This window comes from Octodon degus, unplaced genomic scaffold (assembly GCF_000260255.1).
Source record: "Octodon degus isolate 3935 unplaced genomic scaffold, OctDeg1.0 scaffold00205, whole genome shotgun sequence".
Lineage (NCBI taxonomy): Eukaryota > Metazoa > Chordata > Mammalia > Rodentia > Octodontidae > Octodon > Octodon degus.
In genome coordinates this window covers 3,797,173-3,814,312 of record NW_004524781.1, presented here as the reverse complement: position 1 = coordinate 3,814,312, position 17,140 = coordinate 3,797,173, and the positions used below count along the sequence as shown (strand labels likewise).

General features: G+C 35.7%; 1 protein-coding gene across 2 annotated transcripts in view; it reads left to right on the top strand.

Moving 5' to 3' along the window:
- Col21a1 (collagen type XXI alpha 1 chain) overlaps positions 1-17,140 on the top strand; it is a 243,648-nt gene that overhangs the window by 69,327 nt on the left and 157,181 nt on the right. For both annotated transcript variants that reach the window (XM_023704842.1, XM_023704841.1), the window contains exon 2: positions 13,436-13,559. In XM_023704842.1, the coding sequence (XP_023560610.1) occupies positions 13,472-13,559 (88 nt within the window). In that variant the 5' untranslated portion in view covers positions 13,436-13,471. The remainder of the gene's footprint in view (positions 1-13,435; positions 13,560-17,140) is intronic.

Sequence of the window (17,140 nt, the reverse complement as noted above, 5' to 3'; positions counted from 1 at the left end):
AAGAGATCCTTTCTTACCTTTTCACTAGCTGCACCATCATCTTCAAGATCTGAAACTCTGTCTTCATTTTCACTTAAACGGCTTTGCAAGCTTGTGATTGAGGTTTTAATTTCCTCTATATCTCTTTGACTCTGCTTCATGCGATCTATTTCTTTCCTGTATTCCTCATTCAAGGAATCCATCATTTTTCTAATCTCCTCTATTTTTTTTTATCAATGTCTACTTTAGAATCATTTATAAATTATTTTACTGCAGTGTTTTTTTCAGATTAGGTTTCCTCCCTGTTTCTGTAGTTACTTCTTTACTTCAGATGCTATGAGTTCTGAGAGTTCTTTTTTTATTTCAGAAAAGAGTTGTGGTCTGATTTCCTCTATATCTTTCTGCTGTTGCTTATTTACTGTCAACGCTATTAATTCATGCATTTCAAGCAAGCTAGTGTCCTCCACACTTGTTCTCGGTGGGCAGGGGGTTTCCTCCATATGTTTCTGTATTTGATTCTTTACTGCAGATGTCATTATTTCAAGGATTTCTTTTTTTATTTCCAATCTGAGTTCCTCTATACCTTTCTGCAGCTCTTTCTTTATTTCAGAAGCCGTTGATTCATTGCTTTCAGGTGTGTGATTCCCAATTTGTTCTGTGTTAGTCTCCTCTGCACTTTTTACGGGTGGGGTTGGGTTCTGAAGTTGCATTTTGTTCCTTCTCGTCATTTTTTGTGGCACTGTCTTCTGCCCTTTGTTATAGATCTTCGTTGTAGTTATAACCTTAGCACATATTGAAGTTCAGGTGCAGATCTACAAAGTCTGGATTTATCCAGCTGTGCCTGACTTGGGTCTGGCTGCTGTGCTCAGCTCCTTCCTGCTGCTGCCCTTGAGGGTGAACCTGTTGTGCCCCTCTGGCAAGATGTTCTGCTCCTGGACTAGCTGGGTGGTTCTATCCTCTACCCTCTCTGTGGGGATTGCAGCTGCAGGGTTACAACCCAGACCTGTTGTCCAGGCCTGAGCTGAGCCTGGAGGGGACACGATGGAGTAGCGTGGAGAGGCAGCTCTCCCACACATCACTAGGTCTGGGTTAGAACTGGGTCTACTTGTTCCGGGAACGTGGCAGAAATTCCTACTCGGCGGGCAGGGTGGGGGAGGTGCTGCAGAGTGGTGGGGGACATCCCAAGGCGGTGGAAGACGGTCTCACCCACGCTGCGCCTGGGTGGGACCAGTAGTGGGTCCTGCTGGCGCAGGGTAGCGGGAAGCTCTCCCTGGGCCATTCATTTTGGAGGAGACTAATGTGTGAGTTGTTTTTTCTAAACTAAAACTTCAGAATTAAGGTTTAACTATAGTTTTGGTACTTTGTAATAAGTTGGTTTGGGGTTTCAGTTTTGGACACTTAGTTCTGAAAGATTCACCATCTTTGCTCTGTAGGAATGCTATTGATTTTTGTGTATTTATTTTGCATCCTGTTACACTGCTGAATGTGGTTATCAGTTGTAAGAAACTTTTGGTGGAGTTTTTTGTTGTCATTGAGCAAAAGATCATGTTATCTGCCAATAATGATGCTTTGAATTTTTCCTTTCCTACATGTATCTCCCCTCCCCTCCCTTCCCTTTCTTTCCCTTCTCATCCCTTCCTTTCCCTTCCCTTCCCTTTCCCTCCCCTCCCTTCCCTTCCCGTCGCTTCCCTTCCCTTCCCTTCCCTTCCCTTCCCTTCCCCTCCCCTCCCCTCCCTTCCCCTCTCTTCCCTTTCCTTTCTTTTCCTTATTTCTCTGGCTATTATTTTGAAGACTATATTGAACAGGAGTAGTGATTATACACATCCTTGTCTTTTTCCTGATTTTAGAGGAAAGTTTTTCAGGTTTTCTCCATTTAAGGTGATTTTAGCAGCGTGTTGGTCATAATTGGCTTTTATCATATTGAGATAAGATCTTTCTATATTTTCTTCATGTTTTTTTTTTTTTTTTTTTTTTTTTTTTTTTTTTTCATGGATGGATGTTTGGTTTGGTCAAAGGCCTTTTCTGCCTTTGAGTTGAACATGGGATTTTTGTCCTTTCTTTATGTGATGAATTTCATTTATTGAGTTTTGTGTGTTCAGTCCTCCTTGCTTCCATGGGATGAAGCCTAATTGCTCATGGTGAAGGATCTTTTTGATGATTTATCACATTTTCTTTGCTGGTATCTTAAGAATTTTTGAATCTGTGTTCATTAAAGAAGTTGATCTGTGGTTCTCTTTTTTGGTTGTATCCTTGTCTGGTTTGAAGATCAGGACAATGTTAGCTTCTGAGAATGATTTCCTCCCCTCACAATTTCATTAAAAGTTTAGGAATATCGGCATGAGATCTTCCCTGAAGTTTATTTTTTTAGAATTAAGTTGTGAATTCATCGGTTCCTAAGGTTTTCTTGGTTGGGCCTCTTTTCTCTGCTTCAGTCTCATTGCCTCTTCTTGGGTTGCTCAAGGTTTTTAAAGTCTTTGTTCAGTTTTGTTAACTCATTTGTGTCTAGGAGTCTCTGTTCTTCTGAGGTTTTTAATTGTTTGGCATATAGGTTTGTGAAGTAGTTGCTAATAAGTTGTGGGATTTTGGAAGTGTCCATTGTGATTTGACCCTTTTCATTTCTAATAGCATTAGTACCTTTTCTTTCTTTTTTGGTAAGATTGACTAAGGGTTTGTTTATTTCATTTATTCTTTGAAAGAACCAGCAGTTCAGTGCATTGATTTTTTGTATTGATTTTTAATTTCTACTTTGTTAATTTCTTCCCTGATCTTTATAATTTCATCAGTTTACATTCTTGTTTTCTAAAACCTTGAGATGCAACATTTGCTTATTTATTTAAGCTTATTCTATTTTTTAATGTGGGTATTTGCCACTATAAAGTTCCCCACAGCTTTGTTCTTAATGTATTCCATAAGTTCTGGTATGTGTTACTGGCATTATGTTTTAATTGTAGGAACTGTCTTATTTCTTCCTTTGTGTTCTCTGTGACACATGGATTGTTCAAGAGTGTGTCATTTAATTTGTATTGTTTCTCTAGTTTCTTTTGTTATCAATTTTTAGTGTCATTGACTGAAAATATGCATGGTAAAATTTCAAATTGTTTATAAAGCATACTTTGTTAGCTATTTATCATCTATTTTGGAGAAAGTACCATATACAGCTAAAAAAGACTATGCATTCGGTTGTTGGGCAGGATGATCTATAAATATCTTTTAAATGCATGTTCAAAGGTTTGGTTCCAGTCTGCTATTTATTTGTTGATTTTTAAAAAAATTACTTATTTAGTTGATCTGTCTACTTGGGGTAGTGGGGTACTGAGATGCCCATTTATCAGTATATTGATATCTATCCGATCATTAACGTCCATTAGAGCTTTTTTTTTACGAAGTTGGATGCACTATGGTCTGGTATAGATATGCTTGTAGTTGTTAGCTCTTCCTCTTGAATAGTTATATCATCAGACAATATGTAATATTCTGTTAGTCTCTTTTAGCCTCTTGAATAGTTATATCAGACAATATGTAATATTCTGTTAGTCTCTTTTAGCCAGCTTTTGCTTGAAGCACTTTGTCTTAAAAGACAAGAGCTGCTCCTGCTTGTTTTCAGGTTGCTATTTCATAGAATATTGATTTCCATCCTTTGATTTTTAGTTTTTGAGTTTCTTTTTGTGTTAAATGAATTGATTGCATAAATAATATTTTTGAGTGGTTTTGTTCTTTATCTGTTCTGTTAGTCTGCCCTTTGATTTATGAGTTAAGTTCATTTACATTGATAGTTGTAACTGATAGATATTGGCTTATAACTGGCGTTGTATTACTTTCCTATCGGCATTTTGCTTTCTTTGCCTTCCACTTAGTAATTGTCCCTCTCTGGTGTACTTATTTTATTGAATCTAGTTTTAGGTTTACTTTGTCATGAAAGTACATAATTTCGACATAAATTTTGAAAGATAATATTGTAGGACATAATGGTCTGATTTTAAAGTTATTTTCTTTTCATGCTCTTTGGAGTTCTATAGACTTCATTTATCTGTATGTTAAAAGATGTTTTTTCCCCTTTCTGGACAGTTTTCTGCTAATTTTCTATAAGCCAGGTTTTTATGCCCCTTATGCTGTCTCTGATGTTTTCCTAATTCCACATACACTTTTATTATACCTCTTTGAGTAACCTAAGAGCTGTTGGACCCATTGTCCATTTGCACTTGAAGGTATCTCTCATTAATCATTGATTACAGGCCTGTCCTCCAGGTCTAACAGTCTCTCTTCATATTGACTGCTTCTGCTGCCCATACTTCTAATCATGTCTTTTATCTGCTGGATTTCTGTTTGAAACTTTTTTATGGAGTCCAGTTCCATTCTATGCTGGGCACTCATGTTTGCATCACTTTGTTAGTGTCTTCTATAGACACTGATTGTTTGTTTCATTATGGTAATTACTCTTTGAGCTCATCAACCACCTTGTAGAACTGTATTACTTCTATCAGTTCCCTTTCACACCTATCTACTGTGTAGCTTTGGGTTTTCTCTCCTCTCACTGCTCCCTGTAGTGAGTTTAGGGGAGTTGGGAGTTTGGAGAGACATTGTATTGTCTTGTCTTTTTATGTTTCTATTTTTTGTTTGTTTTCTACTGTGGTTTGCAAATTCTTTGGCCTTTTGCCTGATTCTGAGTCACAGTAATGCTTATTATTCCTGGGCAATCCAGGTATCAGCACAGAGTGAACCCAATTACTCCTTTGTCTATGGCAGTACGTTCAGCAACAACAGTGGCATCAAATGTCTACTAGATATCAGTGAACTCAGTATTCATCAGTAGTCATCAAGCTAAGCAAAGAAGTCTGATTTTAGTGAAGACAAAGAGACTCCCTTATGTCGGTCTACAGTTATTCAGAACACTGATGACTGCTGGCTGTTGGCAGTAGTGCCAGAGCTCAAATATACCACTCAGTTAAATTCCTCCTCTTCAGGCCTGCAGCCTGATGGTTATGGGCACCAATCCTGGCCTGCTACAGCAGATCACAAGGCCTGTGACCCTCCTATTCTGCACCAAGGCCTCATGGGGGAGCCTAGCAATCCCCACTTAGCACTTAGCACTTGCCTTCTTCAAAGCTGTCTCCCAGGACTGTCACTCAGTCTATGTGGAAAGAATCACTCCACCCTGAAGTGAGACTCACTTCCTGGATACTGGTCATTGCCTCTTTATCCCTGGTAGGCTGCTGCTGTGGCAGAGGGTAGGATGGGTGCTTCCAGGGTTCGGGCTTGAGCTTTTGATCCTCAGCCTTTTAGAGTGCTGTGACTACTAGTTTGTGCTGTCATTCTTTGTTCTATATTAAAATGCTCTTAGGTCATACTATTTAGATCAAAATTCTTCCCCTTCTCTATTCATACCCCACTGCATATGTTTCAGAAAGACAAATATTCAGTTGCAGCTTCTTGAAACTTGAAATACTATTTCTTCTATTGTAGAAATTTTGACGTTATTTTTAGTCTTGGTAGAAAAGAAAAGACATAAAATGGAGTTCCCTTTACATGCTAACTTCTCAAGGTGTGGTCTGGACTGGTATATCAGTGTTTCCCTAGAACTTGTCAGAAATGAAGACTCCAGGTGCAAACCAAGCCCACTGCTCCAGAATGTGTATTTTAGTAAGAATTCTAGGTGATTCTGGTGGATTCTATTATTTGAGAAATGGAAATGGTAAAGGTGACCTCACTACACTTGGAGTAACAAACTTCAAAAATTTTACTCGCAGAAGTTTGTGAGTTGTGTTTTCCTATTTAAAAAAAAATTATTTTTATTTATGCTTATTAAATTGTAGACAAATATTGAAATGTGAATGATATAAGATGTAGACAGAATGAATTTTTGAGAAATATTTCTGAGATGATACATAGCAATGAGATTAGTAATAGATTGTACATTATAAATAGATTATTTATGAACTTCAATAATATAACGGTAAAAATTGTCCAAAATAAAAATGAAGAAAGAATTTACAGATCAGTCACATAATAGCTCATTCTGTGCCAAAATCAAGAAAGTTATATTCAGATAATTAGAATTCTCAAAGTAGAACAGGGTAGGTAATAAATATTTAAAGATTTTAAATTTCTGAATTTATTTGAAGCTAATACACCACATTTCCAAGAAAAATGAACCTTGTGCACAAGAAATTTGAATAAAATCATACGGTACACAAAAATGAAATTGTCCAAAACTTTTTGTAAATAAAAAATCATTAAAGCATATACATTAAAAATTAGCTATGGAACAAAAAAATTAAATAGCATCTTATTCCACATTAGAAAAAAAAGACCAAGTGTGTAAGAAACTAGACTAATTAATTCAAAGGGCTGAAAAAAGATCTATCTTCGTTGAATTTTATACATAGCAAACATACTTTTGAAAACTAAAAGTAAAATATTTTTGAGTTATACAAACTCAAAATATTCTAATGCCTCCAGATGTAGCATAGGAAATAACAAAGAGCATAATCCAGAAGGCAAGAAAAGTTGCTGGATGGTCCTGGATAATGAATAAAGATCTCTTAAAATGATAGTTATGCCGAACTATGTAAAATATATTAGACAAACTCATTTTAAAGGCCATTGAAAATTTTTACAAAATAGTATCAATCTTATATCAGGTTACATACATTTTTTTCATATATATAGTGTGCGTGCATGTGCGTGTGTGTGTGTGTGTGTGTGTGTGTGTAAAAGACAAGGCAGAAATAATATAAAGTCAATGGAAAATGTAAATATGCTTTTTAAAGATTCTAATAATAGAAGAAAATACCATACCATGTCTTTTAAGTAGATTGTAAGTCAAATATACAGTATAAATCTTAAAACAAAAATTCAGATTAAACAATATTCAGAAAATTAAATGTTAATTAATTAAAAATTAAATACTTCAAAACAATTGAACTAGAAACTGTTTACATGATAGTAAAGAATTACTAAGAATAAACATAAGATAAATACCAGAATGGCAAATATATGAAAAAAAGAGTTCATGAACAAAAATCAAATAGCATGGGAAACACTTGAAAGAATTAACAACTGGGACCTGCTCTTATTGAGAAATTTTTGCTCATCAAAAGATACTACCAACAAAGTGAAAAGACAACACATAAATTTGGAAAAAATCATGACTCAGACAAAAATAAGTACTCAGACAAAGGTCTGCTCTCTAGAATTTATAAAGAACTAAAAAATACTAGGGCCCCAAAATTGAAAGACCCAGTCCAGAAATGGGCATCTGAGATGAACACACACTTCTCAGAGGATGAAGTTAAAGAAGCGAATAAATATATGAAAAAATGCTCCACATCACTAGCCATTTGTGAAATGCAAATTAAAACAACATTGAGATATCACTTCACCCCATAAAGGATGACTATCATAAAGAAATCAACCAACAACAAATGTTGGAGAGGGTGTGGGGGAAAAGGAATGCTTCTCCAGTGCTGGTGGGAAAGTAGACTGGTACAACCCTTATGGAAATCAGTGTGGAGACTCTTAAGAAAACTTGGACTGGAAATCACATTTAATCCAACTATTCTTCTACTGGGAATATTCGCAGAGGATCTGAAAACATCATATCATAGGGATATATGTGTGCCTATGTTTATAGAAGCACAATTTGTGATAGCCAAATCTTGGAAACAACCAAGATGCCTATCACCTGAGGAATGGATGAAAAAGATGTGGTATTTTTATACAATGGAGTATTACTCAGCTATAAAGAATGATAAATTCGAAGCCTTTATATTGAAGTGGATGCCACTTGAAGATATACTCATAAGTGAAATAAACCAGACACACGTGTAAATATCATATAGTTTCCCTAGTATTAGAACTCAAGAGAAGAAATACAAATAGAAAGGTATAATACAACTAAAAGGAAAGCAAGAACTTGAGGACTAGACAATGAAAAGAGAGCAAAGAGAAGAGCTAGGAAACATGACAGGGGCGAGCCATACAGTTATATGTAGAAGATGGGTAAGGCAATGATCCTGAGAATCTTCAGAAGATTTTTGAATCTTGCAGTTAATTGGTATGATTCTCATCCTGACTAACTATATATACAGACACCTGTGAACTAAGCAACTGCATTGAAGATCGCAATTTTTAGTAGTAGGTTTATGCTTGGAGTGCCTGTCATTCTGGTCTTCTGAATACAGGCTGCTTGTCATGACATGCCAGTTGCTGCCCTGCTGTCTCTCAGGTAGATGATTGTTCAAAAAGAAGGGGGTGGTGAATGAAGGCAGGAGACAGGAAAAGGAATGTTGTGGGACTGTCCTGCTACAAGGTTGTATATAGTTAGATTTCTGGACTTTTATGTAAACATAAGAATTATATAATTCTTTATACCTATTTTAAAATATATTTTAATTTTTGAAGGCTTTTTCATCATATTCTGTAGGGACTTAAAGTTCAACATATCAATACTTGATGAAAAATACCTATTCCATATTATGCCTAAGATGTTTGATATTCAGACATATAGTGAGGTTAACTTAATGGCCTAGGTTGTTTGGTAATAATGATAAGCTTCTCTTCTGGAGGCTTAACAAGCTAAGTTTGCAAACCAAAATTAGAGAAAAAGGAGGGCTGCAAGGAAAGCCAACAGTTTGGTCCTAGCCTTCCAAGGTCTATTAAGACTCAGGACATATGAAAACTTATACTGTAACGTCACGTAACTCAATAGTGTCCCAAATTTTCTGATCAAGGAGATTATGGGGCCAAAGAGGAAAGTGATCGATGATGTAGAGTGTGCCTAAGGAGAGTCACATGGAGAGAAAACATTCTTTCAGGCTTTCTCAGAGAGCACATTGGCCAAGCAATGGCCATGACTCATCCACATGGCTTACACTGACAAAGGATCTACAATCTGAGGTACAGGATCTCAGGAAAAATCCTGAGGGGATTTGACTGGCCTTATCAGATCCAAAAGCTACAATTCTTTTTGCCTATGTCTTGCTTTATCTTGGTCTTAACCATCCATCAGAAAACTATAAAAACGAAGTATAAGAAGTAAAGCCATGGTGTTATTTTGAGCTGTAGTGGACTCAGGTCAACAATTTCTGACACTGCCAGTCAAGAGGAAGACCCAATACTATTAGGGACTACTGGACTCTTTTAGAATGCTTTGCTGAGTTAACATACCTGTAATATTCAAATAATGATACTAAACCAAAAAGCAGATACAGAAAAATGTCCATTTTGTATCTGTGTATTCAAAATGGTTAGGATAGATATATAATTACATTCTCTTAATGAATAGTGGGCTTTGTTCTAATAGTGTTTGTAAATAGGATATCATGTCCGCATCTTGTACAGCAATTAAGCACTAGGAAGAATGTATGCAATGTGTTAGTTATTGAAACTGTCCTACCAATTTGATTTGAAACTGTCTCATTGCTATTTGTCTCTCAATAAAATTATGTAAAAATATTGAACAGAAAAAAGAAATTATACTGCAAAGCTACTGTGACAAAATCAGCATGGTTTGGCAACAAAATAGTCCTGAGGCTCAATGGAATAAATTAGAAGATGGTGAGTCCCCTACGAATACACTCAGTTACCTGACCTTTGACAAAGGGGCCATACATGCTTACTTGAAGAAAGATAACCTCTTTAACAAATAGTGCTGGAAAAAATGGCTCTGTGCATGCCACAAACTTAAACTTGACCCAGGTCTATCACTAGGCACTAAGCTAACGTCAAAGTGGATTAAAGATCTAAACATTAAAGTAGAAACACTAAATCTCTTGGAAGAGAGAATAGGAGGAACTCTTGAAGACATAGTGGTAGGCAAAGAGTTCATGAACAAAAATCAAATTGCATGGGTAATACTTGAAATAATTAGTGACTGGGACCTCTTCTTATTGAGAAGATTTTGCATGTCTAAAGAAATTACCAACAAAGTGTAAAGCCAGTCCACAAGTTTTGAAAAAATCTTAACTTACAAGCACTCAGACAAAGGTCTGCTCTCTAGAAATTATAAAGAACTAAAAAACATTAGGGCCCCAAAATTTAAAGACCCAGTCCAGAAATGGGCATCTGAGATGAACACACACTTCTCAGAGGACAAAATTAAAGAAGCAAATAAATATATGAAAAAAATACTCAACATCACTAGCCATCAAAGACAAATTAAAACAAAACTGAGATACCATCTCACCCCAAAAAGAATGGCTATCACAAACAAATCGACCAACAACAAATGTTGGAGAGTTTGTGGGGAAAGTGGAACCCTTCTACACTGTTGTTGGTTTGTAGACTGGTGCAACCATTATGGAAATCAATGTGGAGACCTCTAGAAAAACTAGAACTGGAAATCCCATTCAAGGCAGCTATCCCCCTACTGGGAATTTTCCCAGAGGAATTGAGAAGGTCATATCATAGTGATATATGTTTACCTATGTTTATTGCAGCACAATTTGTGATAGCCAAATCTTGGAAACAACCAAGATGTCCATCACCTGAGGAATGGTATTTTTTATACAATCGAGTATTACTCAGCTGTAAAGCATGATAAACTCGAAGCTTTTATATTGAAGTGAATGCCACTTGAAGATATACTCATAAGTGAAATAAACCAGACCCACATGTGTAAATATCATATAGTTTTCCTAGTATAAGAACTCAAAAGTAGAAATAAAAATAGAAATGTATAACACAATTAAATGCAAAGCAATAACTTGAGGATTGGACAATGAGGAGATGGCAAGGAGAAAATCTGGGAAACATGACGTGGCAAAGCCATAAATTTATATGCACAAGATGGGTAAGGCTAGGATCCTGAGAATCTGTAGCATGGTTTTGAAACTAGAAGTTAACTGGTAGGATTCTCACCCTGCCTAACTATGTATGCTGATAACTGAACGAAGCAGCTGCACTGAAGAGAGTAATGTGTAATGAATTGTAGGATCATGCTTGGAATGCCTGCCATTCTGCTCTTCTAAATATATACTGCTTGTCATAACATACAAATTAGTGTCATACTGTCTCTCAAGTAAAAGTTTATTTTAAAAAAGTGCAATAAATGAAAACAAGAAACAAGACAGTTTCTCATAAGTATGAAAATGAAGTACAAAATATAAAGCCACATTAATTGCTGAGCTGTAAAAAGCTCAAATCAAAAAAAAAAAAAAAGTCACAGAACAGTCCTGCTACAATGCTGTATATGGTTAGATTCCTTAATTTCTGTGTAAAATTTTGTATTGTTTATTCATATTTTTCAATTTTTTAATTTTTGTGTTGATATTCTGCAGAGACTTAAAGTTTAACATATCAATACCTGATGGAAAATACCTGTTCCATGTTATGCCTAAAGTGTTTGATATTCAGACAGATAGTTAGGTTAAACCCAACTGCATATGTTGTAGGGTAATAATAAGCTTCTCTTCTGGAGTGTTAACAACCTAAGTTTGCAGAACAAAAGTCAGAGAAAAAGAAGGACTGCAAGGACAGCCAACATTTTGGCCCTAGCCTCTCAAGCTTAGTGAGGACTCAGGACATAGGAGAACCTATACTGTAACATTATATAACTCAGTTGTGTCCCAAATTTTCTGATCAAGGAGATTATGCAGTAACGGAAGAATGTGATTGACAATGTAGCATGTGCCTAAGGAGAGTCACATGGAGAGAAAACGTTCTCTCAGGCTTTCACAGAGAGCAAATTGGTCAAGCAATGGCCATGACTCATCCACATGGCTGACACAAAAGATCTACAAACTCTGGTATAGGGCTTCAGGTTAAATCCTGATGGGAGATGACTGACCTTAACTGATACAAAAGTTGCATTTCTTGTTATATAGGTCTTGCTTTATCTTGATCTTAGCCATCCAGGAGAAAAGTATGAAGATGAAGTATAGAAAAGTAAAGCCACATTAATATGTTGAACTGTAAAAAGCTCAAGTCAACAACTTGAGACATTGCCAGTCTTACAGAAAATCCACTACTATTATGGACTACTGGACTGTATTCTGAGATTCTGCTTTGCCTACAATATTTAAATGATAATGGAATGCCCTTCTCTGACAAAACTAACCAAAAAAGTGGGATAGAAAACCCTTTTGTATCTGTATACTCAAAATAGTTAAGATATACAACTCCATTCTCTTTATTCAATGAATAGAGAGGTTTGTTATAATAGTGTTTGAGGCAGGATATCATGTCTGCATCTTGTACAATGAATAACCACTAAAACAACAATATAAAATGTTTTAATTATTGAAAATGTGCCAGTAATTGGTTGTGAAACTGTGTCATTGACATTTATTTCTCAATAAAATTATTTTTTTAAAAAAGAATGTTTTTCCACAGATTCATCTGAAGGAAAAATTCAGAAAATGTATTTTGAGCAAAGCTCAAAGATTTATAAAGAATATATGCTTTTCCAAGACAATTCTGAATTAAAAGATGTGTTGTGGTTTTATACAGCCCTTACTCATTATACTATTGTATTAAATATTAAAATTTATTTGTTTTTATATTAATTTTCTTGAGAAAGAAATTGCAATCAGACAGTTTCAAAGCAGGTTAGTAGGACAGTTACAATAATTAATACATTGCATATTGTTGTCTTCCCAGTGGTTATTCATACTACAAGATGCACACATGATATCTTGTCTAAACAGTATTAGTTCAAAACTTTCTTCTCATTGAACTAAGAGAAAGTAGTTATATATCTATGCTTGTATATATTTGTCTACAAAATGCTCCTTCATTTATATTCCCCTTTTTTGTTTACTTTTGTCAGAGATGGGTATTCCATTGCCATTCATATATTGCAGGTGCATGAATTCAGCAAAATAATCCAATATAGTCCAGTAGTCTATAATAGTAATGATATATCTGTAGGGCTGGCAATGTCAGAAGTTGTTGACTTTTGCCTTTTACAGCTCAGCATACTAATATGACTTTACTTTTTATACCTTGTTTTTATACTTTCCTGTGGATGGTTAAGACCAAGATAAAGCAAAACATATATACCAAAAAATGAAAAAATGTAATTTTTGTATCTGACAAGGTCTATCAGATTTTCTCAGGATTTACCCTGAAACCCTGTACAGAAGTTTGTAGATCTTTTGTCAGTGTCAGGCATGTGGATGAGTCACAGCCATTGCTTGACCAATTTGCTCTCTGTGAAAGCCTGAGAGAATGTTTTCTCTCCATGTGGCTTTCCTTAGGCACACTCTACATCATCAGTCACTTTCCTCTGTGGCCCCCATAATCTCCTTGATCAGAAAATTTGTGACACCACTGAGTTACAGGATGTTCCAGTACAGGCTTTCTTATGTCTTGAGTCCTCACTGACCTTGAAGGGTAAATATTAAAATTTAGCTATTTTAGACACATATAAATTTTAAAAAAGTCATTATTTTAATTAATTGCTAACATTTATCTTCATTTGTGTAATATATTTAACTTTTCTTTTTTTTTTCTTTAGGAATCCTGAAACCAACATACTAGATTGCAAATAACTATGGCTCACCATCTTACCTTTCTTCGGATAGTTTTGATTCTGCTTCTCCAGAGCTCTGTGTTAGCTGAGGATGGGGAAATACGATCAAGTAAGAACTGCCATCATTATCTCCTTTTGAATAGAATAACTGCCTTGCAGGACCGAATGATATACATAAAACCATATCAATTGATTAGCACAGTGAAATTTCAGTAAATGGTAACCATTTCTTTGACTGTCTGCAAGAACAGGTCATTAGAGATTGGGAGCTGTAATAATTGTGGTTCTGCTACCTAGGCAGCATACTTCTCTTAATAAGTTTGCTTATGTTTTTCTATTTTAAAATTCATAAGCATAAATAGTATAAATCATTGTCTCTATAATAGTTAAAGCATGAACAACATGATTCTATTTGGCTGTTATTTTATTAAATGATATTTAATGCTTTTATAACTGTCTTATAGCATAATCCACCCATGAACTCTAGAAGATACATTCCTTTGTCTCTACATTTTCAGTGTAAAAAGAGACCTACAAAATTAAAGATTTTTGCTTAACGTGCTTCAGCTGGTTACAGCAGTGACTAACATTAGAATTATGCTTTTTATCTTCATTCCTGATCTTTTCCTGTAAATCATTTGTCTCTCCAAGGAAGAGGCCACTTGTATTTTGTCTGAAGTTTATAAATGGCTATATTTGCTTTTGTATCCTTGCTCTCGGCTAACCTTGCAGTTATGAAATAAATGCTCAATGGCTCTATGACCAGAGGTGTGTAGGAAAGGCCAAGAATAACCTGTAAAAACTACAGCCACAGAATCAATGGCACACAGGCAGGGGTAGGTATAGACATTAAGAGTGTCAGTACTGAAGAAGAGTCGACAACAAAAGATGCAGTCTATCCTTCTGTTCCTCCCAATAAAAGCCCTAAAGCATTACCGTCTTATCTCCAAGACTGAGAGAAAAATGGCATTCTTTTGACTTTGCAAATTTGTTTTATTTTTAAGAACAATGTAACACGTTTGTTTTATAGACATATTCCAAAACTAAGATGTATAGTATAGAACACCTTCTCTTATTTTAGTATATGATTTCTCAAATTTCCCCACATTCAATTTAATAAGGACTTTGGAAGCATCTATACTGAATTCTAATCTTGCAGAAAATTTATTTATTGATATTTACTTTATTTATTTATTTTGGTGGAACCAGGGATTGAACTCAGGCCCTTGTACTTGTCAAGAATATTTATTTCTAAGTCAATAAGCCAGCTAGGGAGATAGCTCTGTAGAATAAGCACTTACCTGGCAAGCGCAAGATCCTAAATTCAATCCTCAGTACTGGAACAACAACAAAAAAACATAATTCCATATAGTCAGTCAGCTGTAAAGTCAGGACAAAGCATTATTTATGAATCAGGGAAACTACTGTGTTCAAATTTGTGAGGTACAAATCATAGAACTATCAAAATTACCAGCTGAACAAAACTATGGAGATAAACCAATCAATTGATAGATGATGTCTTATGCACCATATAGTTGGATTTTGCTTCCTAATCCACTCTTCCCGTCTATTTCCTTTAATTGGTGAATTGAGTCCATTTACATTGATGGTTATAATTAAGATGTACTGATGTAGATTTGACATGTTATTTACTTGCTGTTGTATACCTCTTTTTCTCCTGTGTTTGTTTGTCCTATTTGGTGGGCTCTTTCCATTCTCATTAATGGAGTTGTGGTCATTTTGATCCATCTCTAGAATACATTTTAGTAGTCTGTGAAGAATTGGCTTTGTTGCCATGAAATTCTTTAGTTGTTCTTTGTCATGGAAGTATTTCACTTCTCCATCAAACTTGAAAGAGAGTTTTGCCGGGTGTGTTACTAGGGCTCATGGCAGGATAGCACTCTTGCTGTCCTGCTGCAAGCTGTAGTAATCATCCCCATTGCAGGGTTCCTGATTTGTGTCCCTTATACCTCTCTGAGGACACCATCACTGTAATGTAGCATCTTGGTATGAGTGGTATCATAATCATATTAAGTTTTTCTGACAGACACATGTTTTGTCACTTTTTTGTAAATGATGGAAGGAAAGGGATAGTAAGAGAAGATGAAACAGGGAAAAAGAAAAGGGATAGGGAAGGTAGCTTGATTTATCCCTCAGTTGGAACAAAAACAGTAGAAAGTATCAGTAAGGAGTAATGTCCCGAACCAGAGGGTCAGTCAACAAAGGTCACCTGGGGAAGGTGCGGGGAATTGAAGAGGGGACAAAGGACAGGAGACGCGAAGAATGAAGACAAGACAGGATTCTGATCAAGTCCCGTTTATTCAGGGGAGGTGCTGGGTATATATAGGGAGTGTAGGAATGAGGAAGTCTCTGCTCTTGGGGGGGTCAGCAGGTATCTAGGCAATGGGAGAAGGTGACATCCCTGGGGCATAGCACATGATTCACAGGGAATGGGCAAGGTGAGAAGGACCATAAACTTAACTCAGCAGGGGAATAGAAACTTAAGAAAATGGCTGACACTATTATAAAATGTATACCAGTTAATGGCCTCTCACAGAGTAATAGTCGTTTTTGTTTAGTACCTACTTTATAGTTTTGACATCTTATTCTCAAATATTTAAAGAAAATAAATCACTCTTGATTTAATTTTAGATTGGATATCTGATCCAATGCTTAAGAGTCCATTAATATAAGCAAGATCAAAGACTCAGTATTTATTCTCATAGTACTTCAGCTCCCATCTCATCTTTTTCTTGCTTATTATCTTGAGGGTTATACGGTTTCCCCTAAACTAAATGTAAGTGTGCTGAATTTTGTAAATAAAAATGAGTATAAAATTGTCTATCGTGAGACAAAAGTCATAGATATATTTGCTGCATGAAGTGTGGAACTTGGGAAAAGAGAAGGCACACGTGGCTGTTAGGCCCATGCAGCCTGCGGGACGTTTCCAGCCTTTGGGCTTTCAAAAAAGCGAAGTTTATTTGTCCATCTTTTTATCTCTGCATTAGTACTTTTGAATATCCTTTTGTTCAGTTGTTTCAAGTGCTTATCTTTCAGAGATTGTCAGCAAGCCTTTATAATTCTTTCCTTTTCCTTCCACAATTAGAATGCTAATCCTTCTTTGGTATGTTTATAATATTTTGCACTTTCTCAAACCAGCAAATTTTCTGTCTTACTAGAATGTGAGGGTTTGAAAAATTTTATATACATTTAAACCTTGTTCATAGCAAGATGTCATATTAGGCCTCTAATATACTATATTAAAATACTTAAGTAGGCCAACAAGCTTGAATTCTATAGAAAGAATTAGGATCTTTTTTTAAAAAACTTTTTATAAGTGCTCATAACTTGTCTAGGTATAACGTGTACCATAGTTTTTATCCTCTTTTCTTTCTTTCTTTCTTTCTTTTCTTTCTTTCTTTCTTTCTTTCTTTCTTTCTTTCTTTCTTTCTTTCTTTCTTTCTTTCTTTCTTTCTGTATTTTAGAGAAGGGTCTACAGGGTGTTCAAGGTCTCACTACTAGATTGGACTCATAGTGAATCTGCCTGTTTACAGCTTCCCAATAGTTGGGATTACAGGTGCGTGTCACCACACCCATTGTCATTGTCATCTCAGTGTGCCCGGGAGCGGGACTTGTGCAGTAGGCCTAAAGATCAAAACCTTAGCCCCTCCACTTGCTTGCAGGTGTTTT